Source organism: Puma concolor, chromosome F2, assembly GCF_028749965.1.
Source record: "Puma concolor isolate L17-30 chromosome F2, mPumCon1.1.hap2, whole genome shotgun sequence".
In the NCBI taxonomy this organism is placed as follows: domain Eukaryota; kingdom Metazoa; phylum Chordata; class Mammalia; order Carnivora; family Felidae; genus Puma; species Puma concolor.
In genome coordinates this window covers 3,248,083-3,273,277 of record NC_141684.1, presented here as the reverse complement: position 1 = coordinate 3,273,277, position 25,195 = coordinate 3,248,083, and the positions used below count along the sequence as shown (strand labels likewise).

At 55.0% G+C, this 25,195-nt stretch overlaps 1 protein-coding gene across 1 annotated transcript in view; it reads right to left on the bottom strand.

The window, feature by feature from the left end:
- Positions 1 to 1,143: 1,143 nt before the first annotated feature.
- PTK2 (protein tyrosine kinase 2) overlaps positions 1,144 to 25,195 on the bottom strand; it is a 40,014-nt gene continuing 15,962 nt past the window's right edge. The window contains exons 6-11 of the mRNA XM_086695341.1: positions 15,155 to 15,217; positions 11,749 to 11,788; positions 11,321 to 11,427; positions 6,888 to 7,043; positions 5,707 to 5,787; positions 1,144 to 2,392 (exon numbers count right to left, since the gene is read on the bottom strand). Of these exons, the coding sequence (XP_086551467.1) occupies positions 2,180 to 2,392; positions 5,707 to 5,787; positions 6,888 to 7,043; positions 11,321 to 11,427; positions 11,749 to 11,788; positions 15,155 to 15,217 (660 nt within the window). The 3' untranslated portion in view covers positions 1,144 to 2,179. The remainder of the gene's footprint in view (positions 2,393 to 5,706; positions 5,788 to 6,887; positions 7,044 to 11,320; positions 11,428 to 11,748; positions 11,789 to 15,154; positions 15,218 to 25,195) is intronic.

The window sequence follows — 25,195 nt, the reverse complement described above, 5'->3', positions numbered from 1 at the left end:
GAGTATCGGGCGTCAGTTACAAGTCTGTGTTGCTTCGTGACAAGCTCAGCGAGCACCGTGTGTGTGCCCTCTCTCTATGTGAAGTACTCCCTAACTAAGCTCCTGTTAAATACAAAACAGCTGGAGGAACCCAGACGTGAGGTTGTGAGCAGGGGACGTTCACCGTCTGTCGTGCTCCTCCTGCCCGGCGCGGACCGCCTTTCACGTGAGGTCGGGGTCCCCCGCAGGGTAACACAGCTGAGTCCCCGAGCGGTCCCCTGCGCCAGCACACCACAGGCCAGCTCCCGTGCGGACACCACGCCGTCCGGCCTGTGTTCGCCCGTTCCCGCGACCAAAATGCGTTTCTTTCTTTGCCTCACAGGATGCGCGAGACCTACCTCAGTTGTTCGCGCCAGAGGGCGAGACACACCGGGAGGAAAGGGTACGATTTCAAGCGACTCTCGCCGTGAGGCAGTGCTTCTGGTGGCGACTGGGCCCCCTTCCCCGGGGACACTGGCCCGACGGCAGGCCCCCCCCCCCCCCGCCGTGACGTATGTGGGGGCGTCGACCTCATGGCCACCACTGCAGCGAGGAGGAAGCAGGACAGTGAGGGAAACTCAGGGTGACACCCCCTGGCCTTTTCCTCCCAGGAAGTCGGTGTCCTGGGCCCAGAGAAGGAGCGGCCGCTGCAGCCATGGGAATATGTATGTACCTGGGAACATCCCCTCACTCCCTCCACTCGGGAGCTCGGCTCCTGGCTCTTCCCCGTCTGCAGAGCCCAGTGCCGTTTGCTCCGGCTCAGAGGTTCTGGCAAGACTGGGGCGGGTCTGGGGGACCGCGTGCTGACCATTTCCCTAGTGACAGAGCCGGTCACAGCTGTGTCCTCGAGGCCGCGACGCCCGTGAGGACGTCAAGGCCACAGAGGCAACGGCTCCCAGATGGGCATCACTCCTCTCTCGACTTTGCATGTGATAGGCAGAGATGGAAAGAAAGGCCTGATTTGTGTGCGGCCATCCTCCTGTGCTAAAATCCTTGACCTATCCAGAAGACAGGGAAAGAAGGACCAGTAATTGTCGAGAGCTTTCCTGTATGTTACCTGACAAGTCGCCTGAAAACTTTTAAAGGGTCTGAAGGAACCCGAAGAAAGGCTACTACACCGACAACTTTACTGGTAACACCTTTTTAATAGGTCAAAGTAACTGTACAGTTCATTATATTCTTCCTGAGAATAATTTATATCCCCCGACAAACTAAAGGGAGGGTATACTCTTCAAAATTACTTAACAGAATGGATGGTGTAACTGGACATCGAAAGAAAACCAACTCTCTCTGCTTTGCTTACTCGCCTCCTGGGAAGACAGACACAAGGAAGGGTTAGTCAGCTCCAGTGGCTGCAAGATAGTCAACATGGCTTTCGTCTTTCTTTATAAATTATATAAAAATGGAAAACAGGGATGGTTCCAGAACTTCTTCTCAATGCACTTTGGAGGTGCTCTGGTGCAAAGCATTTCTGCTTCCAAGAGAAATAACGTTGCTACAAAAAACTGGCACATTATTCTGGTGAAAAAAGACAAAAGTTTTTAGTGTGGTCTGCAGCTAGCTTCCAACCGAATCTTCACATATCCAACAGGGAAGTAAAAGGCGGGGAGGACAGCAGGGTGGCTGTTGTTCTGTTTGTTTCTGAAATGACCCAAGTCTCCAAAATAGAGCTCTGATGTTCTCTTAGAGCGCTGCTTGCGTATTGCGACGGCAGGGCGTCCTCACAGCAGAAACTCCGCTCTGGCTGGCCACTCTGCACGCGCAGAAGAGTTCTCAGCCCCTCGGGTTTCCCGGAATTCTCCGCCCGGTCTCCTCTGCCTGTGCGCAGCTGAGCTGGCTCAGGCCCCGCACGCACGGCCCCGCCTGGGCCGTTTCCACAGAAACACGCCCTCGTGGGATGGTCATCTGTTCTTGGTGATTCTTGAAAGCTTCTCACGAACAATTTTCATTCTCAGAAAAATGCCACATCTTGGATCCTGGACTTTTCCGAACACCATGATTAAAGAAAAACAAAACCAAACAACGAACTCAAATCAAATGCGGTTAAATTTGTCCGAGAGAGGTTCTGAACCGGCCGTCAGTCACAGCCCCAGGCGCGGGGGAGCCCCCCGCTGCTGGCGGGGCGCCGGGGCGCGTCCTCCCCGAGGCCTGGGGGGGCCCCTCAGCGCGGCCTCGCGTGTCCGAGTGCCCTCAGTCTGGCCTGGTCGATGACGTCGAGTAAGTTCTTGGCGTCCACGGCCAGGGCGTGGGCGGCGGTCAGCATCTGCTTCTTGTGGTCCTGCTGTAGGCTGGTCATGGCGCACCGCTGGGCCAGCTTCATCTTGTTGATGAGCTCACCCAGGTCGGAGTTCAACAGCTTCTGGGCCATCTCGATCTGGAAGCACAAGAGAGGCGTCAGGACGGGCACGTTCCGCGCTCCGCTCAGGCAACCCTTATGCACCTGCCTTGGGCGCCTCCGGAGAAGAAACGCTCTTCCCCGTAAACGAACCTGCCTGACGTAGACGGGGTAAGATCAGCGCCTCCTCTAGGAAACCGGCCGACAGAGTATGCACGCGCCCGTGTGCACCAGCAGCCTCTTTCCACAAAAGCCCTCAGCGACCATGAATCTCAGTGACTGGCAGGACTCTGGCTTCTTAAAGGAATCACAGGTTCTGACGGAACCTCGGAGGCCCCCAGCCTGGCGCCCTCCCGTCGGAGCAGGCAACCGAGACACAAGGAGACGCGCTGAGGTTGCCCAGCTGCCTGGCTTCCGGTTCCAGACAGAAACCTGGGTGTGGACTCGCAGTCTAGTGCTCTTCCTACACGACCAACCATGGCTCAGGACCTGCCTCTGCTGTGTGAGAAGGACACCCCGGTCCCACCGCGGCCCTCCCAAACTGATGAGAGGCTGGAGCGGGGGCAGCAGTGGCGGAAGAAGCCGCCTCAGGGATCGGGATGCTCTGCTCGGGTGTCTCTCCCTCCCCGTCTGCTTATTCAGCCGGTGACGATTTACTGCTCGGTCCCTTACTGATTACTGCGCACACCTGTACGAGGCACTTGGTGGTGTGGATTAAGGAAGGAAACAGACACACTTGTGCACGCAGTCTGGTGCGGAGAAGCCTGCGCACAACTACCTCCAATACGCTGGGATGAATCCACAATGGAAAGACACAATCCATTCGTTCTGGGAGGGTCAGGAGACTTCACAGAGAATGACTGTACAAGGAGGCTGGCTCCCTCACAAGCCGTGACAAGTTACCTCCGTCCCGCTGGGACAATGGGAGGCCTAGGAGATTTTTAGCGAGGGGAATGCCATCGTCCGGAGAGGAATTCTGGCAACAGGGCCCTGGTGGCCGTGTGGGAGTGGGAGGGAGGGGCGGGAGAGCCACGGGCAGAGGAGGCAGCTCAGAGACTGTTGTGGGAACTGAGGGGAGGGGGGCGGTGGAAGGGAGGACGGAGAGGCCCAGCCTGCGGCGTGATGCCGACAGGTGAGCGGCTGCTTGTGTGTGTGTGTGTGGGGGGGGCGGGGGTGGGTGGGGAGAAGGGGGTTCCCGGAGGCAGGGGTGGCAAGGGCGTGGTGGCCCCAGCAACTGGGAGCAAAACCAGGAGCAGAATGTCCTGCTGAAGGCAGACATCCAACAGCTCAGGCAGAGGTCCCACCGGAGGCATCAGATATTTGCATCCACGTAAGGGGCAGAGAGCCACCAAGGAGAAAAAGCGTTCTGTAAGACAAGGGTGTGCGGCACCTTTGGGCCACGCTCGGGGCAGCCAAGAAGAGGAACCAGAGCAGGATGTGGGCCCGAGACACGTGAGGGAGGGTGGCTCTGAAGCCCGCGGGGGCCTCGCAGACGAGCCAGGATGGGGGCTCGGGGGGCACGGTCGCCGGTGGCCCCAGGCAGCCGCAGGGAAGGAATGGGGACAATCTGGCCCAGGAGGACCGGCCGCTCTCTCAGGAAGCACGAGGGGACAGAGGGACCGAGGAAGGCAGAAGCAAGATCAAATAAAGCTTCCCTCCTTCTTTTAAAAAGCAATAATCAACAGAAAATGTGTATGCGAGAGCAAGTGGCACAGAAGCCTCAGGGCAGACGGAGAGGCAGTTTCAGGCTTTATCGGCCGAAGTAAGAAGTTAGAAATGGCTCTGGCAGAACACTTATGTCAGGATACCACTTTCTGGCCTCTGGCACTGGAACTTTCCCCCTTTTGGCAAAACTCTCGCTCGTTGTGGAAGCGACCAATTAAAGTCCCAACGAGGTAGACGAGCCAGCTAGCGCCCAACCGGCTAGGAATACACAGGTACTCCGCTCAGGCGACCGGAGGCCCTTTGCAAGGGAAGCATGGATACGGGCTGTGCCAGTTCAAGACGGGCGTCACCTGGACACCAGGAGCCTCGGACACAATGTCCCGAGAAGAACTCGACCTCGATCTCATCAGGAGGGAACGTCAGTCTTCGCACAAAACCCCTCAACTCCTCTCTGGGAATAAATACTCTCCAAGGTAACTGGCCTACAGCCTTCCAAGACGCTGATGGCAGAAAGACGGAGTCTGAGGGCCTACTCCAGGCGGAAGGGGGCTAACAGACTGTCGCGGGGCGTCACGTCAGAGCTCTGCTGGCTGTGGACTAGACGGTGAGACTCCCGGGTGTGACCACGCACTGAGACAATGCGGGGAGCTGGCGGCCCAGGCTGCTGGAACCCGACAGCGTGTGAGAACCGCCTCCCGACTGGAGATACAGATGGAAACACTGAGGGTCAAACGGTTCACAGGAAGGAGACCGTGTGGTGATAACCAGAGACCGAGGACACAGATGTGAGACAATGTTAAAAGGCAGCGAGACTAGGTGGAGAATGTTCGGGAATTCTCTGCACTATTCCTACCACTTTTAAGTTTGACATCATTTCAAATAGAAACTAAGAAAACAAATGAGAACAGAGCCTGCTGGGCTGCAGGGCTAGGGACGGTGGGAAGGTAGGTGCAGGAGCTGGGAGGCGTGGGGATAGAGTAAGAAGGGGGAGCAAGGCTGGGGCAGCCTCGGACTCTGGGGGACAGAGCCACATGTGCGTGTGGCCCGGGCGGCATCCACCTCTGGAGGAGACGGGGGGCCCCTCTGGAGGACAGAGCACACCCTGGAGGCCGGCACAGCTGGGTGCTTTATGAAAACGATGCAGCTGTGTCTGCTCATCTGTTAGTCAACACATGATGCACAGTGGCCAAAGATGGCAAAAATGAGGATTACTGCTGAGAGACCGGGTTTTAGGTGAATTGTGATTCCTTAAAAAAATTTTAAAACACATGTTTTCACTCAAAAGGCACTTTTCGGTATCACTACTCTACATGGGAAACCGGCACCGTGTGCAAACTCTAATTTTTTCAGGAGAATTCAAGGGAGGAGGGTGGGCTGCCTCTCCCGGCTCATTTCCGTTGTCCTCCGGCCTCTCCCCGAGCTGGCGCTGGAGGATGTGGCCCTCACCCAGCCCTGCACCCGTGCTCCCCACCGTCCCCTACGAGCCGCCCGTCTTTTGGGCCCCGCCTCAGCGGCTGTGGAGCGGGATCTGACCGAGCCCAGTGGGTGCCGGCCCACGCTGCCTCCACGGTGAACGGCCACGTCCTGGCAGGCAAGCCACAGCCCACGGGCCTCGCTGGTGGAAGGTCACGACCTCAGAGCGCGTCCTGCCCGCACTGCCAGCGCAGGAAGGGGGCTCTGTGTCCTACCTCTCGGTGAGTGCTGGCTGGCAGGACCGGAAGGGTCTCGTCCACGGTGGCCAGTAATGTCCGCAGGGCCAGGCCGACTTCCTAGCAGACAAGACCACACCCGTGTCAGAGCACACTCAAGGACTCTCACGCCGGCAGCGCCCCTCCCCTCGGTGACAGGCCTTGTTTCCTTTCTAACACCGCACGAACATTTCCGTATTTCTTTTCCTCAATACTGAGCCCGATCCGAAGGTATCAGGAATTTCTAACACTCAGATCTCTGAACGCTCAGGATGTGGTCCCTGGCGGGACGATCAGCCAGCCTCGGAGAGGAAGGACATCCTGACGCCCGCCAAAGCGTGGGCGAGCCAGTACAGCACGGTGCTCAGCGGCATAAGCCCGCCCCGAAAGGGGAGATGGGGCACCAGGCCCCTGGGGTCGCCACGTTCACGGGGACGCCGCCAGTTGTGCAAGGTGAGGAGAGTCTGGGAGGCCAGCTGTCTAACGGTGTGAACGAACTTAACACCAGTGTAGACCTCGCGGTGGCTAGGAAGGCAGATTTTGTGTTTCACGTGTTTTACCACAATTTTAAAAGAAGCGTCTTCAAGCGCACGTTTTGGAAATCCAGGCTTAGAGCCAAGCTTTACGGCACTCCTTGCACTGCGGACACCCCTGAGCCTGCCCAGTGCCCTGCCCCGTGGGGGCCTGGCATCGCTTTTCAGAGCCTCTGGCACTCCCTTCCAGGACACCACGCCCCTGAACACAGCTTGGAAAGGTGAGGCTAGGCTAGTGGCAGGACGTTTTCATTTCTGTCTGACCCTCGTTAGAAAAGGCTCAGAGAGCACCCACACTTCAGAGAGCTGAAGGAAACAGCACAGCCAAAGCCCCCGACATCCCTCTCCAGGACGGCCCCTTCCCCGGACAGCGTCTGAAGGACAACCGGTCTCCCGCGTGCGCGAGCTGGTGCTCCCACGGCAGAGCCGCGTGTCCCGAAGGCGCGCACAGCGCTGGCCCGCCTGCTTTCACGCTTCATGCTACAGGCTGGTCCGTATGTGTGAGCAGCAACTACTACAGGACCAACAGTTCATCCTGACTCAGCACGGTCACTGTGCGGGACCCTCACACACGGCTCCTGAAGCACCAGGTCTGACTCCGAGGGTCCCCGCGCCTTCCGCGGGAGTGGGCACGCAACTGTGGTTTACCTTCACCATGGGAACGTACTCCTCCGGGGGGGCTGGCTGGATCTTGCTGGACATTTCGATGACAGCCTTCACCAGGCCCGTCACGTTCTCGTACACCCTGTCGTTGGACCGGTCCAGGTTGGCAGTGGGCGGGGGGCTGATTTCCTGGGGCTGAAGCTGCAACACAGAAGCTGCCGTCACCTCACCAGCCCCCACTAGGTGGCAGCACATCCCTGCAGCTGGGCGGGGGCGGGGGGGGGGGGCGGGGGGTGGTCTTTAAAAGAGATCAAAGCAGATCACACCGAGTTTTTTGGTCTGACCGGGCTACGGCTCACTTGGAGGATGACAGAAAAGTAACCCATCCACGTGACAAGGGTCCGAGGCAATAATTTTTTTATAACTTTGAGCTCAGTTAAAGGGAAGGAGATGGCATCACACACGTTATACTAAAAGCCCCAGATTCTTCCAGAGAAGTGATTCAAGGCCCCTCCACCATCATTCGCCAAGAAAGAATTCACGTATTTGGCATCTCTCTGAGGATTTCAGAGGAAGCTGGTCGAGTGTTCTACGTCAGGGGGACTCCTACAGGAAGTAAGAGCTAGGGCTCAGCGTGGCTGTCTCCACACCACCGAACTTCGGAAACGTGCGTGTTCCCTGCACGACTGTTAGGAGCCGGCAGGTGCAAGTCTGTGAAGCGACACCAATGCTGGCAGGTGTTGCCGCCGGGAGCCCAGCGCTGCCCTCGAGGGTGGTGGGGCCTCAGCTCCTCACCTGGCCGCGTGGTGACGGTGACATAAAGGGGCTCATGTGCAGGCGCCCACCCCAGGGCCCGGGCACAGAGACACCACGAATGGGACCCAGGATAAGCCGGACTCCGACCGAAGGCGGGCGAGCGCAGGGTCTGCAGAAAGTCCCCAGCGGCATTTAATGGCCCAAGTTGGCAAGAGCAGGCACGGAACGGCAGTCTGTGTGTTTAAGAAGACTCAACCACAGCAGGTGACAGCAGCTGTGTGCCGCTGGGTCTGCGGCCAGCGCTCGGTCCACACCTCTAGGGGCCACTCTGCACCCTCGGGCTGACTCTGTCCGAGGAGCCTGGGACCTGGCTGTTCCGAGTTTGGGATTCTCTCTCTCTGCCCCTCCCTGCCTTGGGCTCTCTCTCTCTCTCTCAAAAAATAAATAAGTTTTGGGACATGGGACAGATGTGGACAGGAATAGTCAGTCACTGCAAAGATGCTCATGCCCCAGTCTCTGGCAGGTAAAAGGCTGTTTTTGGTGAGGAGCCCGGCAAAAGTGCGCCCTCCCCCCCCCCCCAGGCTTCCTGATCTCTGCTAGAGTCACATGCAGAGCGCTAGGTGTGAAGGAGTGGGACAGACACACAGACACGATGTGCTTACCCTCCATGGCTATTGTTGAACGGGAGGTGAGGAAAAGTTAGAGAAATTTATCAGAGAAAGGGAAAAAAGAAAAACAGTATTAATAAAGGCAGCAGACAAAACCCCCACAAAAACACACGAGCAGAACCGGAAGGAGCGAGTCTGCAGCCTGCCCGCGGCCCTCGCTGCCGGTTGTCTAAGCACAGCAGCGGGCCGGCCAGGTGCCCGCACACTCAGTCACGAGGCCCGCCACACACCAGGCTGGTCTGCACGGAGTGAGTGAGAAAAACACGCAAAGCCTGAGAGGGACAATCTGGTAGCCGTGCGAGAAGCAAAGCACTAGGGACTTCAGAGAGAAAGGCACCGGAATATGCTCGCTGTCACTGAGAACCGCCCGCCGGGCTTCTGGGCCATCAGGAGAGGCTGTCAACCTCGCTCCCCAAGTCCGGCCCCCGGTGCCCTCAAAAAACGGGCTTTGTCGTTAGCCCTAGCACCAGAATAAAGACCCCTGGCTTGGGGCTGCGTTTAGAGACATCAGAAGCTTATTTTAAAAACAAAAACGGGTGCCTGGGTGGCTCAGTTTGTCAAGTGTCCGACTTCAGTTCAGGTCATGATCTCACAGTGTGTGAGTTTGAGCCCTGCGTTGGGCTTTGTGCTGACAGCTCAGAGCCTGGAGGCGGCTTCGGATTCTGTGTCTCCTGTCTCTGCCCACTGCCCCCTCCACCCTGCTTGCCCTCTGTCTCTCTCTCTCTCTCTTAAAAAAAATAAATAAATAAAAAAAATACATTTTAAAGAAAACAAAACAAACCCTTCTTTTGAGCCAATTCTTATGGTTTAAGGCTCCCTTATTTGAAAGTCACAACTTTTATTTAATGCTTTTTCTTCTACACAGCTTACACCAAGGCTATCCTATTGTAACTTAAAAGATCAAGCTAACTGGGGAAAGGTAGCTATCTTGCTTCTTCCTTAGAATCATCTGGAACAAGTGTACCCTGTGGTATAAGAGTTAGGCAGAATCTTAAACCTCCAGGTACAACCCTCCACAGTGTTTCCCCTGCATTAGAAAGAGGGAGGTTGTTCCTAACTGCATCACTTCAAAGACGACATCTCGTCTCTTACTTCCTGCGCCGAGTCATGTGCAGCCCTGTGACGTAGGCCACGCCCAGACCACACCAACATAAAGGCACAGTTTCCTGAAGAGCAGCCACAGGCAGGGCTCCGTCAGGAAGAACCGCCACCATTCTGGACTCTCGGAGGCAAAGGCTGCTTTATGCTAACCCATCCAGAGCTTCTGTTCTGTATTTGCCCTTCGCCCAAGGCAGGTCACAGAAGCACAGTCTCAGCGCTTCCAGGGACCATGCACAGTGACCTTCCCGAAGCAACAGCTTCGTTTGGACAGGCATCTGTTCCTGGGTTCCTATTTTCTGGAGCCTGACAACTTGGGAGACCCTTGGCGGGTACTTAGGATAAAGTGCCACCCTGTAGAGACATCAACAGTTCCAATGGCTCAGGTGGGAGCTTAAAGCCTCAGAGAATCCAGAATCAAAACAAAGCCACCAAAGAGACACCGATGTCTGGCTAAACGTTACCTGGATGAACTACATCTAAAGAGGAGTGTTTTTGTGTTAAAACAGTATTGCTCTTTGAGGCTGGATTCAGTAACCCCCACCAAACAGGTGGATAAGGAAGATAATACTTCATGCTCCTTATTTAAAAAATCTTTGCTTAATACATTGTAAGTGAGCATACTATTTCCGTGAAGACTTCCACCTACTGGTATATCAGAATACCCTGTGGGGTGCTGGCGCTGGAAGAGTCGTGGGAGGTGCCCCCACCACCAGCTCGGGAAACCGCAGAGGCCAAGCCCCTGGGCCCCGAACCAGGAGCAGCACTGACTGCCAGGGGCGCCCCGGGCCCAGCGGTACCTGGGCTGCGTCCCGCAGAGGGGAGGCTGGTCTGGCTGGGTTCACTCCCCGGTCCCTGCCCTGTGTCTGCAGGTGGCATCTTCTCTCCCTACAGCTACCTCCTGACCCCAATATGGCAACATACCCGTTCTCTCTGGCAATCAGCATGTTGGCTAAAGGCTGGCTCGGCTGGGGAGCCTGTAACCTTGAACACACCCTCTAACCTCTGTGAAGCTTGTGGTCTCGTGTGAAAAGCAGAAACAATAATCAGAGCACTGATCCTGAGGGAGGCTGGCGTGAGGGCAGGTCCTGGCACAGCGTGCATGCAGGTAGGGCACCCGGTGAAGGTGGGTATCGGTGAGAGAGTCTTTTGACGGAGAACACAGTTCCCGACTCTAAGATGCCGTCCTCTGCAGGAGGCACTTTTGTATGTTCCTCTAGGGAAAGCAAAGCTGCCAACTGGACCAGCGCATCACCTGACCACAGAGATACTAAAACGTGAAAACAAGGTGTAGCAGACTTGGGAAACAGGATACATTTTGAGAGGACGACTCTCTCATGGAACGGCAGAGAACCCTTGCCTTTGCTTCTCTGGGAGAGGACGGCTGCTTGCGGGAGACCCGGGGCCCGACGCTGCGGGGCTGGCTGGAGCCGGGGTGGGGGGTTCGGGAACCCCGACGGCCCCAGTCCCAGCCGGCAGGGCAGGTGGCGCGTGAGGGCGCCTGGGCCGCACGCTGCCTTGCCTGGGGCTGGGTCCACGCAGCACACGCGCTTTTACACGTGTGGTCCCGCCTCCATCTGGAAAACGGTGGCAGTTTTCCAGCACTTGGAGACTGAGGCGCCTGCGGAAGGTCTCCCCCAGAGGCACCCTGGTTTAATTACTTTTTAAAACCAGAAACCATCCTAGCGCTTTATTCCAAAGAACCACTCTGCCTGATCAGAGGGAAACTACCTAGGAGGCTGAGCTCTGACTGAGGCCCTAGAATCTACCACGTGAGAGAAAAACAGAAAAGACAAGCTCCCGTCAAGCTTGTTCCCGCCTCCTGGACGGGTTCAGAGCCACACCGGACGGACGCCTGGGGCCCACGGCGGTGCCACTCTGCTCGTCCCGTCCTCGGCACTGACTCTGCTTCGTGTCACAGGTCACCGACCCGGAGCGAGAGGCTCGGACGCTCACCTTGACGCCCTCGTTGTAACTGTCCCCGGGGCTGCTGAGGCTGGCGAGGCTGCCCAGGTGACCGGGGGCTCCAGGCCGCGGCGGTTTCTTTGGCGGAGCTGCGGGATCTGGGAAAGGGAAGGTGTCCCCGTAAGTGACGTACAGTAACACACGGCCCAGACAGACACTGAACACGGGTTCGTGCTTCTGTCACACACACTAATCTTGGAGGGCACCCCGTGGAGGCGTTTCTGACGCATCGGCGGGAAGGTCTGTTTTCCGATATGCTAGGCAGGGGCTGAGTTTGGTAAACATCATACTTGCTTTGGTCCACAGAGGAAAACGGGTTACAAAGTCATGAGATACTCCAAAGCTAAGAAACGATATCCAGGTAAAACCCACTCCCCTCCACATTGTAAAAACTTGACAGATGTCACGTCTTCACTTACCTGGTTTACCCACAGGCTGATAGATGTGTTGGTTTCCCGTCTGTGGGAAAAGAAAAGGTCGGTCACTGTGCCAGTGGGCACCATGGGGCGATGGCCTTCCCTCCCCTTCCGTCCCCTTGAACGTCTGTGCTAAGCGCTGGGCTCTGAGACCAGCGAGACGGGGGTGGGGTGGGGGGCTGCCTTCAAGGCCTAGGTGGGTGGGGATCAGGAAAAAGCAAAGCTGCCAGCAGGGTGTGGGATACACAGGAGCGTGGACGGGAGTGGTCACGGACAACTTAAAATTTCCTTCAGAAAAACTACGTCTCCGGATGCCTCCAGTCCCCACCTTTCAGGAACACAGATCCAGGCCTCCCCAGCGTCGGGTCCGTTGCTCAGGAAGCCCCCTCCTTCCCTCCCTCCCGCCGGTCCTCCTCACAAGCAGGGGTGCGATCAGGAACGGTGACAGTGGGAGGACACCGTGGCGCTGGGGTGTCACTGTCACCCAGGGCCTGCTGCTACAGAGCCACCGGGTCCCCACCGGGCTCCCAGCCCAGACGAGAAGCCAAAGCACAACTGGAAGTTCCACCCAGGGACACCATCAAAGACTGTTCCGCTCAAGGCCAGGCCTGCCGTGCACTGTCACACCTGCGGTCCCCCGGACACAACCTACCCCGGGACGAAATGAAAGCGGTCTTTTTACGCCTACACTCTACCTCTGGAGAGAGAGACTTACCTTGCTCAATTTAAGATAGTAAACTAGTTGCCAAATACACGTATTTTAAGGTGCTTCACTCTGTAACGTGAAGGGATCTACCTCTTTAAGACACAAAGACTAGCAAGTGGGGCACGCGATTTAAAACTGGCCTCCCGGAACCACACGCACTTCCACACCCCTGGTCTTAGACACTCACAAACCTGTATGGTGTGAAGAAGGAGGGCTCCCTGACAACCCGTTCAGTGTAGCACTGTACAGTTAACCTATTTATTTTTAAATGTGTATTTATTTTGAGAGAGAGCAGGCACAAGTGGGGGAGGGGCGGGGGGGGTTCCTAAACAGGCGCCTTGCTGTCAGCGCAGAGCCCGGTGCAGGGGCTCGAACTCACGAACCATGAGATCATGACCTGAGCTGAAGCTGTGTCAGATGCTCAAACGACTGAGCCACCCAGGCACCTCTAACCTATCATTTACTTGACAGTTACTGAACGGCTCTGCTCCAGGCACAAAACGAGCCCCACCCCCCCCCCTTGTGAAGCAGACAGTGTAAATGTAACCCAGGGAGCAAGATAGTAACAGCAGGTGCACATGACAGCACATTGCCAAGCCCGGTGGAAAAGGGAGAGGAGGACGGGGGCGGGGGGGAGAGGGGAGGGGGGAGGGAAGGACACCGCAGGTTTCAGTAGGAAGATCAGGCCTTCTGAGAATGTGATCTGTGAGCACAGACTTGGGGTGGGGGAAGCCGTGAAGAACTCTGGGAGGGGTGTGACCCAGAGACAGGGGATCCCCCAGCAGGGGCAAACAGCACGTGAAGAACCAGGCAGCCAAGGGAGCCAGAGGATGAGCGATGGCGGAAAAATGCAGGAAACGTGGCCAAAACTCTAAAAGTGGACACAGTCTGTGAGTTGTGTTGTGTTTCCCGATCCAGGCAGTAAAATACACATACTTAAAAAGAGTTAAAACACAGAATTTTCTGGTTGATACTCAGGTAGCAAGGAAAGTCCAATTAACTAGAAAATTCTATTCTAAGAGCATTCTGGGTTAATTCAACAAATCTATGTACCATGCACTGTGCTAGGCAATCCCACAGGTTGGCTCTGGGAGGGGAGGCTCAGCAAAGTCTCTGCCTTCGCAAGTCCTATGGACGAGCCCGTGGCCAGGCTGTGCTCTGGCTGTGCCGCGTATCCAGCCACGGGCCCTGGGCCTCGGAGGAGTCATTCAACTGTCTGGGGCTTTGCGTTTCCGGTTTGTTAACTGAGGCTGGTAACATTTACCTAACACAGAGTTGTCACAAAAGGAACATGCTGTCAGCCTGTGTATTATTTTGAAAAGCCAAACACTTTCTACTTTCTATGCACACTGACGGGGTCGATTTCCACTGGCCAGTTATCAGTGTTTCTTCACTGTCTCATTCCTCCTTACAATCTCAGTCTTCCAGCCGAAGAGTTCTCCCTGAAACCATGGTGCATTTTCCAAAGTGTTAGGTTGGAGCGTTTCAAGAGGTGGGCCAAACCAGATTGTCGTCTCTAGCGAAGGGCTGACGGGAGACGGAACACCGCCATGGTCGCGAGTGTTCTCAGCCCCACCGCGGGAAGCGACCACGACCTGAACTGCACCCCTTGAAGTGAGCCATCATGTTGGCAAGTGCGCAGTCTGGCATCTGGCACCGCGACAGGTGACCATGGCCTGGTTTTCTAGGAGCCTCGGTTTACTCCTCTGTGGGGTGCGTGGCACCAGTCCTGACTACAGGAGAGCTGAGGCCTCAGGGAGGGGGCCTGAGGACGGCACTCGGCACGGCTCCTTCTCATCGGTACTAAGCACCTGGGCCCAGCAAATGCTCCGGGACCGCCAGTGGACCTGTCCCGCGCCGTCCATTCCACAGGGTGTTTCTGGAGAACCCTTCTAAGATCCAGGCGCAGCTCCCTCCCTTATGTGCCCACTCCACGCACCGTCTGGGGGCCTGCTATATGCCCCGTGCTGGAACACACACAGTTCCCTTTTCTATCAAAATTTCCTACTAGTGGTGTTCTCAATAGCCGCTTCCTTGAAAGGGGTTGACGTGCGTGCTGATCCTCAGCCTTACCAACTTAAGACAGACTGCCTGTCACTTGTTAAGCTTTCCACTCTACGGAAGGAGACCTGTGTGCCGAGTAACTGGTCGTGTGACTTGCTGCTCGTGAATCAGCAACGTCCAATATTCTGCCCACAGAGCCCGCTGCGCCAGCACATTCTGATGGGAAATGTCCAATCTTCCCACGCTGGTGACTGAGCACATCCTGTAGGGGCCAAGTGTCAGGGGCAGCTGGATCTCACGGTACAGATTGGAGAAGCCTTATTAGGGTGCATATCCATAGGTCTGTCACCCGGCAGGCACAGGTTTCTCTGTTGTACTGGGAACTTCTTTGACTGTTTAAAGAAATCTGCTTTTATTTTGCTCAGATACCTGCTGATGGAAATAAAACCATTTGACCCGTTCTCCCTAAAAGATCAGGGGAATATTTCCAGCAGGCTTTAAGTACATTTGGGGTAATCGTAAACCAGCTCTTTAAAGAGAATTTAGGCATTGCCCCTCAAAGCAGACACAAGAAAAAAGCCTTGCTGTGGAAACTAGAACCATGCACCAAGAGGGCAGAACTAGCGAACGACAGCTTATGTGCAGCGACAGCATGCATATCTCCCGAGTTTTCCTGGCGAAAACCCAGCAGCTGCTTACCGGGCCCTGAAGACTCCCGTCCTCCCTGTCGATGCTGCCTCGAGAGAGCCGCACGTCAGGTTTCTATGGCAAAGGAAACAAAATCAGACAGTTTCATCCTTGCTTTGAAAATCACGGACATATTCTGTATTAAGTCCCTTTCTCTTATGACACGTTGTCGTCTGAACGAGAAGAGTCGCAAGTTCCCCAGTTTCAGAAAAATCCTCAAACCCGGTGATGACAAACCCAGGTCCGTTGCCCCGGCAAAGCCCCTCTCTCCACATGCGCACAGCACACAGGAGTGTGCAGAAGCCCCGCGCAGCACGGTGAAGTCCGCAATTCCCCTCTCTTCCCAGTAGCACAGAGTTTTCTTCCCGGCAGAGAGAACTCCAGCCCAGAGTGGAAAAGAACAAGAACCCCTTCCTGCGTCCTGGCAGAGCAAGGTTTACGTGCACTTGGCTGTACCCCCAAAGCAGCAAACAGTCCAGTCACACGTCACTCCCCTTCCCCCACCCAACGCATCCATGATACAGAAACCAGATGGATCAATCTGGATTTAGCATACGTAAGAGTACGCAAATCTCGTGAATCCCACACTAAACAGAGTAGGTTTCGTGCCATCCTGGCCGAGCTCGGGAGAAGGTTTGTTCCCCACGAAGACCAGTCTGTGCAGTGGCCTCTACCCTGCCTCCCTCTGTCTGCGCGCTCTGGCCACATACCCCTTCTCGGGGTCGTCGCCTTTGGCTTCCCCCGACAGGACTGCTCAGTTCTTGGTCAACAGATACCCTCTATTTGGCAGGGATCGTGCGGCAATGACTTCCCTCATTCGAAAGAGGACGTCTCGATATGTCATTTGTGTGTCTGTACACCCTGCACCTGCAAGGACCCAGCACCGAGGACACAACCTATAAGCACTTGTGGGGTGTGGGGCGAGGAAGAAATGAGCTCTGTCTCCCCCTTCTTATGAACATATGTTTACAAAAACGAACCAGGCCATAAAATGTTGTAGCCTCTGTACGACGTTACATAGTGGAAACCGGTAAAAACCACGTTAAAAGGCTGCACAGCATCCCCCAGCATGAAGGCAGTCATAAACACGTGACAGTGAGGCACACGGGCTCTGGCATCTGGTTCCCTGGGTTCGGATCAGGCTCCAACCCTTTTGAGCTGTGTGGCCTGGACCTCAATTTCTTCAGCTGCAAAACGGGGCAGGAATAGTACCCACTGCCCAGGCATGATGGGAGGACTAATTCAATTACCACTGGCAAAGTACTAAGTCAGTAGCACAAAAGTGTCAAGAAAAATGAGGAGTTCTGTTACATGGTGGGGCAATCTTCAAATTTCAATTGTATAAACAGTTGTTGATGAACACCTCTGTATACAAACATTTGACTAAATCCCTGATTATTTCCCTGGACAGATTTCCAAAAAAAAAAACACTACTGAGTCAGAGGGTTTAAACACTTGAACGGTCCTGGGTCTCAGCTGCCCAAGTGCTGGGCGGTCTGGATGTCCCTCGCCAGCAGGCACTCTGTGCCCTGCCGCTAATGACTGTCATTTAAAACGGAGCCAATTCAATCAACAGAATACTGTATCAATCTGCCCTCCTGTCCTAAACATTAGAAATCCCTGCCTCTTCTCACTGGACGCCAGGCTCCGTGAGGGACGGAGGCCACGGCTGTGTGCTTCCCGTGGGGTCTCCAGGACTTGGTAGAAGGCAGGACGCACAGGTGGGGAAATGAAGCATCCACACAACTGCCCTGTGAACAGTGTCCACGGCCCTGGCACAAAGCATTTAGCCTCCCGAAACCCACTCCTTGGCTGGAAAAGCTGCAGACTAACACCCACCTCCCACGGTGGATACAAGGATTACATACGTGCTTGAACAGTAACGGGCACCATTAGACATTCAGGAAATACCTGCTGCAGGAAAGCTCCACTGAAAATGCAAGGTAGAAAGAAGCTTGTACAGACGAGGAACCTGAAGCTTAGAAGGCAGAATTATAGGCGTACCTCAGAGACACTGCAGGTTTGTTCCAGACCGCCGCAACAAAGCAAAAATCACAATAAAGTGAGTCAAATGAATTTTTGGTTCCCTAGGGGCTCTAAAAGTTACGTTTATACTACGCTGTAACGCATCAATAAACAGCGTTGTGTTTAAAACGCTTGAATTAAAAACTATTCTATTGCTGGGGCACCTGAGTGGCTCGGTTAGTTAAGCGCTGACTCTTGGTTTCAGCACAGGTCATCAACTCACGGTTTGTGGGTTCGAGCCCCATGACGGGCTCTGCACTGACAGCACGGAGCCTGCTTGAGATTCTCTGTGCCCCTCCCCCACTCGCTATCAGATACACTTTAAAAAAAAATACTTTATTGCTAAAACATGCTAACCACATCTACTGACCCTTCCTTTCACGAACGATTTCTCTGGAGCAGGTGACACTGTTTGACAGCATTTTACCCACAGAACTTCCTTTCCAAGTGGGGACCGTCCTCCAAGCCTTGCCGCCGCCTTACCAACTAGGGTTCTGGAATATTCTAAATCCTCTGTTGTCCTTCCAACAATCTCCACGGCATCCTCACCAGGAGGAGCTTCCACCCCCAGAAAGCACGTTCTCTGCTCCTCCCCGAGCAGCACCTCCTCGCCCGTCAGCTTTATCCTGAGATGACAGCAGTTCGGTCCCGTCGTCAGGCTCCGCTTCTGATCCCGGCCCTCTGGTCCCCACCACCTCCGTGGGGCCGTCCTCCGCGGCTGTCCTGAGCCCCTCAAAGTCCTCCACGAGGGTCGGATCCACTTCTTCCAAACTGTTGTCGGTGTTAACGTTTCAACCTCTTCCCACGAAATCACAGGGGTCCTTCGTGGCATCTAGAACAGTGACTGCTTTCCAGAAGGTTTTCAACTTTGCGCGGATCCGTCCGAGGACTCTCTGTCTATGGAAGCTATATCCTTTTTTTTTTTTAATTAAAACCTTTTTTAAAAAACATACGTATTTATTTTTTGGGAGAGTGCAAGCGGGGGAGGGTCAGAGCGAGGGGGACGGAGAATCTGCGGCAGGCTCTGTGCTGACGGATGTGGGGAGCCGACGTGGGGCTTGAAATCACCAACCGCGAGGTCGCGACCCGAGCCAAAGTCGGACACGCGACTGACTGAGCCCCCCAGGTGCCCCGAAGCTGTATCCTTACAAAACGTATTTCCTAAATAAGAAGACTTGCGAGTCAAAAGTTAACTCCTGATTTGTGGGCCGCAGAACGGATGCTGTGCTAGCGGCACGAACACAACACAAATCTCCGCGTCCATCCCTGGCGGGGCTCTGGGGTGACCAGGCGCCTTGTCAGGAGCAGCAGGACTTTGAAAGGAATCTTTGTTTTCTGAGCAGAAGGCCTGGAGGGTGGGCTTCAAATATCTAGTCAGCCGTGTCATGGACAGATGCCCGCCAGCCGGGCTCTGTGGTCCCACCGCTGGGGCACAGGTGGAGGACACCTAGCACCACTCCTCGGGCCCTCATTCCAGCATGGTCACTGGGCACCGGCTCCCTCTTGAAGTCACCAGCCGCGTCGGCCCCTCCCAAGAGAGCCAGCCCGGGCTCCGGGGCTGTCAAGGCAGGCGCCGACTTCTCTTGGCTGCGGAGGTCCGGCACGGCGTCTCCCTCCAGGACCGGGCCGTCTCATCCACACCGAAAACCTGCTGCTTAGTGCAGCCGCCTTCGCGGACTATCTGAGCTCGATCTTCTGGAAAACTGGCTGCTTCGTCCCGCACTTGTAGGTTGTGGAGACGGCTTCTTTCCTGAACCCTCCGGAACCAGCCTCTGCTGGCTTACAGCTCTCCTCCCGCGGCTCCCTCGCCTCCCCCAGCCGTCGTGGAACGGACGAGAGGGAGTGCCCTGCTCCGGGCCAGGCCTTGGCTTAAGACAACGTCGTGTCTGATCTGATCTCCCATCCGACCACCCGACTTTCTCCGCATCGGCAACGAGGCTGTTTTCCTTCCTTATCATCCGCGCGTTCGCGGGAGAAGCACCTGTACTTTCCTTCAAGAGTGGCTCCTTTTCGGGGCGCCTGGGTGGCGCAGTTGGTTAAGCGTCCGACTTCAGCCAGGTCACGATCTCGCGGTCCGTGAGTTCGAGCCCCGCGTCAGGCTCTGGGCTGATGGCTCAGAGCCTGGAGCCTGCTTCCGATTCTGTGTCTCCCTCTCTCTCTACCCCTCCCCCATCCATGCTGTCTCTCTCTGTCTTAAAAATAAATAAACGTTGAAAAAAAAATGTTTAAAAAAATAAAAAAAAAGAGTGGCTCCTTTGCGCTCACAACTGGGCGGACCCTTTGGTGCAAGAGGCCTCGCTTTCAGCCTGTCTTGGGCTTTGACGCCTTCTCACTGAGCTGAATCACTTCCAGCTTTTGATTTACAGTGAGACACATGTGACCTTTTCCCCCACGGGGACACCCAGCGGCCACCGCAGGGATATTAACCGGCCCGATGTGAGTGTCGTGTCTCAGGGAACAGGGCTGCTCGAGGACAGCGTGGTCCATGGGGCCCCAGAACAGTGACAGTCGTAACTTCAAAGATACTGATCACAGGTCACCGCCACAGAAGTCTGAACCGCCGTGAGAATTACCAAAATGTGACCCAGACACGAAGTGAGCTAATGCTGCCGGGAAAATGGCACCGACTGACTTGCTGGACGCGGGGTCGCGTGTGCGCCTTCCATACGTGAAGAAGACGCGACAGGATGACGAACGCCCCGAGCTGCCTGAAGCAACATGAGGTGCGTGCAATCAGGCGACAAATACGTGGTTTCTTTTAACCGGAGCAAATGTATCTTTTAAAAAGTTGACTTATTTAGGTCATCTCTATACCCAGCCTGGGCCTCGAACCCACGACCCCAAGACCAAGAGCCGCATGCTCTTCTGGCTGAGCCCACCAGGAGCCCCTGACTGGAGGAAACGTTTACTTTTTTACTTAAACAAAAGCAACTTCTGTTTCTTATATGCTCGCACAGTTAGGTGCTGTGTCCCATGTGTTTACGTAGGCATTTGGATCTCCAAACCAACCACATGAAACGACTTATTCCTGATGCACAGGAATCCCCTCACATTACACTTTCCCCAACACAGCGTTTCAGTTTCAGCCGAGAAAACCTATCTCTATAACGCGCACTTGTGTTCCACGAACAGAGGTATGTAAGCTTTTCCACGCAGCCGACAGCCTGTCTCAGAGGCGGGTGCCAGCATGGGGGACTCGAGAGAGCCAACACCGGCCGTCAGAGAGAAGCGGCCGTTCGTGCCTCTGCTCCTGGGTGAGGTGCGTGCAGAACATTCTAGATTTGAAGACAGTAATACAAAAAGAAGAAATTTATATTTGAAATCTTACAGAAATAGGTCACACACATAAAAAATGTTTGGGGCTGGTTATTTGGTTATTTTCCCCATCAGGTATACCTTCTCTCTGTCTTTAGGTATAACTTATATACATTATACACAAGCCCAGTGTGTTTTTATAAATGTGTGCCCCCACCTAACCCAGTACCCAGATCAAGATACCGTGGACACCCAGCAGGCTCCAGTTGAGGCCGGCCTCCGCCTCGCAGAGGGGACCGATCTTCTGACCCGCAGCCAGAGAACTCACGTTCTGCACAGTGCCTCCCCTGTGTCGGGGTCGTGAACGTGATCTCTGTGAGACCCGTCCCTGTGGGCGTGAGGAGGGGTCTCGCCCACCGCGACCCGTGTGCAGCGTCCCACTGCGCGACCCCATCTGTTCTGCAGGAAGGGGCAGGTGGGTTACTTCCCGTTGCTGGTACCAAAAAGGACACCGGTGTGAACATTCTGTCCCCTGTGGCCCCGGGCGCTGCGTCCTCACAGGCAGCAGGTGAGGGCTGAAGGCACGGTGTTAGGCTCTGGGGAGGCAGCAACCACCAGCCACACCGCGGTCTCTTCTTTCGTGTGCTGTCACTGCACTGTCATCACCTCTGGAATGCGGCCGACACAAGAACACAGGAGGGGCGTGGCCTGGCCCAGCAGAAAAGGGCCAGAGGGGGTCTCGCGGCGTGTCCTTGACCCCCCACCCCGAACCCCCACTTGGCGCTCCTCATGCGTAGACTGCCTGGGTCTGTATGAGGGGGACAAACAGCTCAGACATTCATTTCCTTTTTCGGAAGACAAAGTCGGCTTTATAGAGACAGGCCTTTCTCGCTTTAAAATTAAACTCCTATCTTTAGCGCAGCACCGCATTAGAGGAGTACTGTGCCCGCTGTAAGGAAGACGAGACGGTGACACAGTCAGCCTGTCTTTAAGCCATGCCCGGTAGGAAAGGAAGCCCTCTGAGCAGGCTGATGAGGCTGTGGGCTCTCTCCGGCCAGCCTGTGAGGGCTCCTGCAGGCAAAGGGGCACCCCGGGAGGTCGCGGGCTGGATGGGGAGAGGGCCCACTGCCAGGAGCGAGTGCCTTAGGTCAGGGCTGGGCGGCCGGGGGGCGGGGCAAGCGGGAGAAGGTGAGGGAGCCCTGACCCCCCTGGAGTACGCAAGGAAAGACAGCAGCCGTATTTACCGGCAGTGACCGCCCTCAACGGTGTCAGTCCTAAGAACGGAAGATTCCAGTCGACACCTGTTGATGCTCATCTATTAGAAGACGTTTGGGCGAGATTACTGACAAAGCAACTTGGGAGTCAATCTTTCAAACAAGAATACAGCTCCTTACCCAGGGGCACAAGCTGGCCCCACAGAAGGGAGTAGGGGTGCTGTGCCTCGCATGGCCCAAGGACCCGTGAGGGTTGGGGATTTGTCACCAGGTCACGATGAGACAGAAACAGAAGGCAAGTATCTTTAAAAAATTCCAGAGCAATCTGAAATAGTAATTTTTAGGTCTGCTGGAGTTCATATAAACAAACTTGGCTCATGTTCTGCATATTAAAAAAACCTGTTTTTTCTTTTCTAGTACTTGTTTTTATTTTATTTTACGAGGGTATCAGGCCTACAACGGTTTAGGAAAAAGCCCCAAAACAGACCCTCCGTCCCTGACCACTGGAGAAGCCTGCAGTGGGCTGCCTCCTGCCCCGGGCCCCACATCCTGGGAGGAACACTCGGGCCTTGTTAGCCATCTGCTAAAAATAGTCCACTTGTGGGCGCTCTGCCAACAGCAAAAAGGAATTAAGGCTTTCTTTATAACAACAAGCAGAGCCAGTAAAAGCACGTTCCGCTCCCAGGCGATGGCCGCAGTGCTCCTTTGCAGAATCCCCACAAGTGGCTCAAGTCTCCCACTCGACCTATTCTCTTAGTGCTGGGTCAGGAGAGGCCAGGAGGTGTTCTGGGACCGTCCTCGGGAGCCTGGCGTGGGCTGAGGGATACGGTCTGGGATTTCAGAGGCTCTCAGCTGCCATGGAGCACGCCCTGAGCGAGAGTGAGAAGCCCTTTGAGGAATTCACGCGTACCCCCTACTCCTCCCACTGGATACGTGCTACGTGTTTAGTCTTCAAGCCAGCGCTGGGAGAAAAGTATTACCCACTCTTGATAGAGCACATTATACTTATCTTACAGATAAACGAGTTAAAGCAGAGAGGGCGAACAATTCATATAGGGTCATAATAACCAGGATTCTTAATTCTCATGTGGCTGACTCCAGGGTCTGGATTCTTTCTAGTATTGCCTTCTTGAAAAGGACAGTCAAGGACAGGAAAGACCGTTTTCAGTTCTAATGTGCAGCGTGCTCTGTTTTCCCGCCACTGCCCGTGCCCCTGGCCCCGGGGTCCCGCTAGCCTGCCATGGCCTGAGGGGCCCTGCGCTGTCTGTCCCCCTCACCCGCTGCGCTCTGGCCACCGCGGTGGTCTTTCTGTGCTCAGACATACTTGGCCCCTCCCGCCTCGCCTCGGGACCTTGCACTTGGTACACTCTCTCCCTGGAATGTTCTTCCCATGTGTCCCCACGCCGGCCCTCCCCTCCTGTGCCGTCCTCTCTGTCACAGCGGCTGAGTGAGGAGGCTGGACCTTGAGGACAAGACGAATGCAGGGACGGCTCACAGTCTGACGGACCAGTCAGTCATCCTGGGCAGTCATCCTGTGGTAGCCACTGGCTGATTTTAAGTGTGAGAATGAGAGGGTCAGATTTTAGAAATACGGCTGTGGCTGAGGCAGGGAACGGGGACGCTGACATTCATGTCACCCCCATCTCCTTGCTTATGTGTCTCCGCCCACTACTCCCGTTGGAAGAGGCCCCCAGTCCTGGCCACGCACTTCCCCTCACCCCTACCACCTACAATGCCCACCTGACAAACACCCCAATCAAAGATGGGGTAGGGAATATCCAACTCACCTGTGACACCAGTACTGCTTGGACCCCGTAGCCAACAGTGACAACAATAAGACATTCTCACTCATGGACGGCAATACTAAATCCTACCAGAACACTAACGAAGGATGCCAGACACTGCAAGAATGGTCAGTTACGGCTCGGGGCACCTGGGGGGCTCAGTCGGTTAAGCGTCTGACACTCGACTGCCGCTCAGGTCACGATCTCATGGTTTGTGAGTTCGAGCCCCCTGTTGGGCTTTGCACCGACAGCATGGAGCCTGCCTGGTTTTCTCTCCCTCTGCCCCTCCCCGCTCACGCTCTCTGTCTCAAAATAAATAAATAAACTTAGAAAAGAAGAATGATCAGTTATGCCTTAAGTAGGGATTTAACTCTGGAATACAGGGCTAGCTCAAACCCAAGCAAAACGTCCCACACTGTGCATCACGTTACACTCCTTACAAGTTTTTAGAAAAATAATGTATTTAAAATACAGAGCCAACAGTATACTTAATAGAAAAACTATTATAGACAACATCTTTAAGAATAAAAGCAGGCAGGGACCTAGTTAATATAAAAATTGGCAAGGGATGCCTCAAAAGAAATTGACGTATGTAACAAACACTGAAAATGGAGAAAGAAGATGCTTTCAACAAGTGACGTGTGTCAATTATGCCTCAAAAAATGGGGGAAAAAGAGACAGCTGTGCATGCAGAAAACCCAAGGAAATCAGTCAGAGTTCATGTGATCAATACTGGAAAACACAAGGTAAGTGTCTAAAAATGAACTGCATATGCACACAGAAAATACGGGGAAAATGAAACACCATTAGAGCAGCGGCAGGAGCTCTGAGTGGATGGGCAGTAAGTCAGTAAGGGACGCGAGACACAAAATTAAGTCATCAAAGCGGCACGGGAGAAATAAAGGGCAGGGGGAACAGGTGGCGGGGAGGCCCCGACTGAGCAGAGACGTCCTAGAACCCAGGCGGTTGGGCAGGCGAGGCGCGGTGCGGACCAGGACCCCGGGGGGCATCTCGTACAGCCTCAGAGATGGGCTCTGAACGGAATCTGGGAGCCACGTGGGGTCTGAGATGTCCGATGCGTGAGTGTGGGTTATACGGACTCACACACTTAACAGAGCTCGGCCGGCTGCACGCTCGAGGTCTGCTCGTTGTTATGTGTATGGTCTCAATGCCGAGAAAAAGCCCACAACTCACCAGCCGGGTCCTGGGCCTCGTATATAAACACGTGAAACCACTCAGAAGACTGAGTGGCGAACCCGTTAGCTGCTTCCCACTCCCTAAGCTTCGGTCACATCCCGCGTGGGTGGGGGGCTTCTGAGAACAGTCTCCTGACTGGTGTTGTTACTCATGTTCCCTCTGCCTGGAAGGGATTTCCTGAGCTCGTCTGCCTTGAAAATTCCAACGGATCTTTCACCTTGGCTCAACACATCCGGGCTCTGGCACTGTCCCTGACCCCTCCAAGGACCCACGGGCTCCTGGTGCTCCCCCGCCGCACCCCAGCAGAGCAGCACGGGCCGGCACCCTGCAACCCTGAGCAAGCCTTCGCTCACTCGCGGTCAGTCGTGCATGAGCTGGTGGTATTTACATTCAGCAGCTCTAGTTCGGAGAATAGGTAATAGTGACTTTTTATTTATTTATTTATTCTTATTTATTTTTGAGACAGACAGAGACAGAGCATGAGCAGGGGAGGGGCAGAGAGAAAGGGAGACACAGAATCGGAAACAGGCTCCAGGCTCCGAGCTGTCAGCACAGAGAGCCTGACGCGGGGCTCGAAC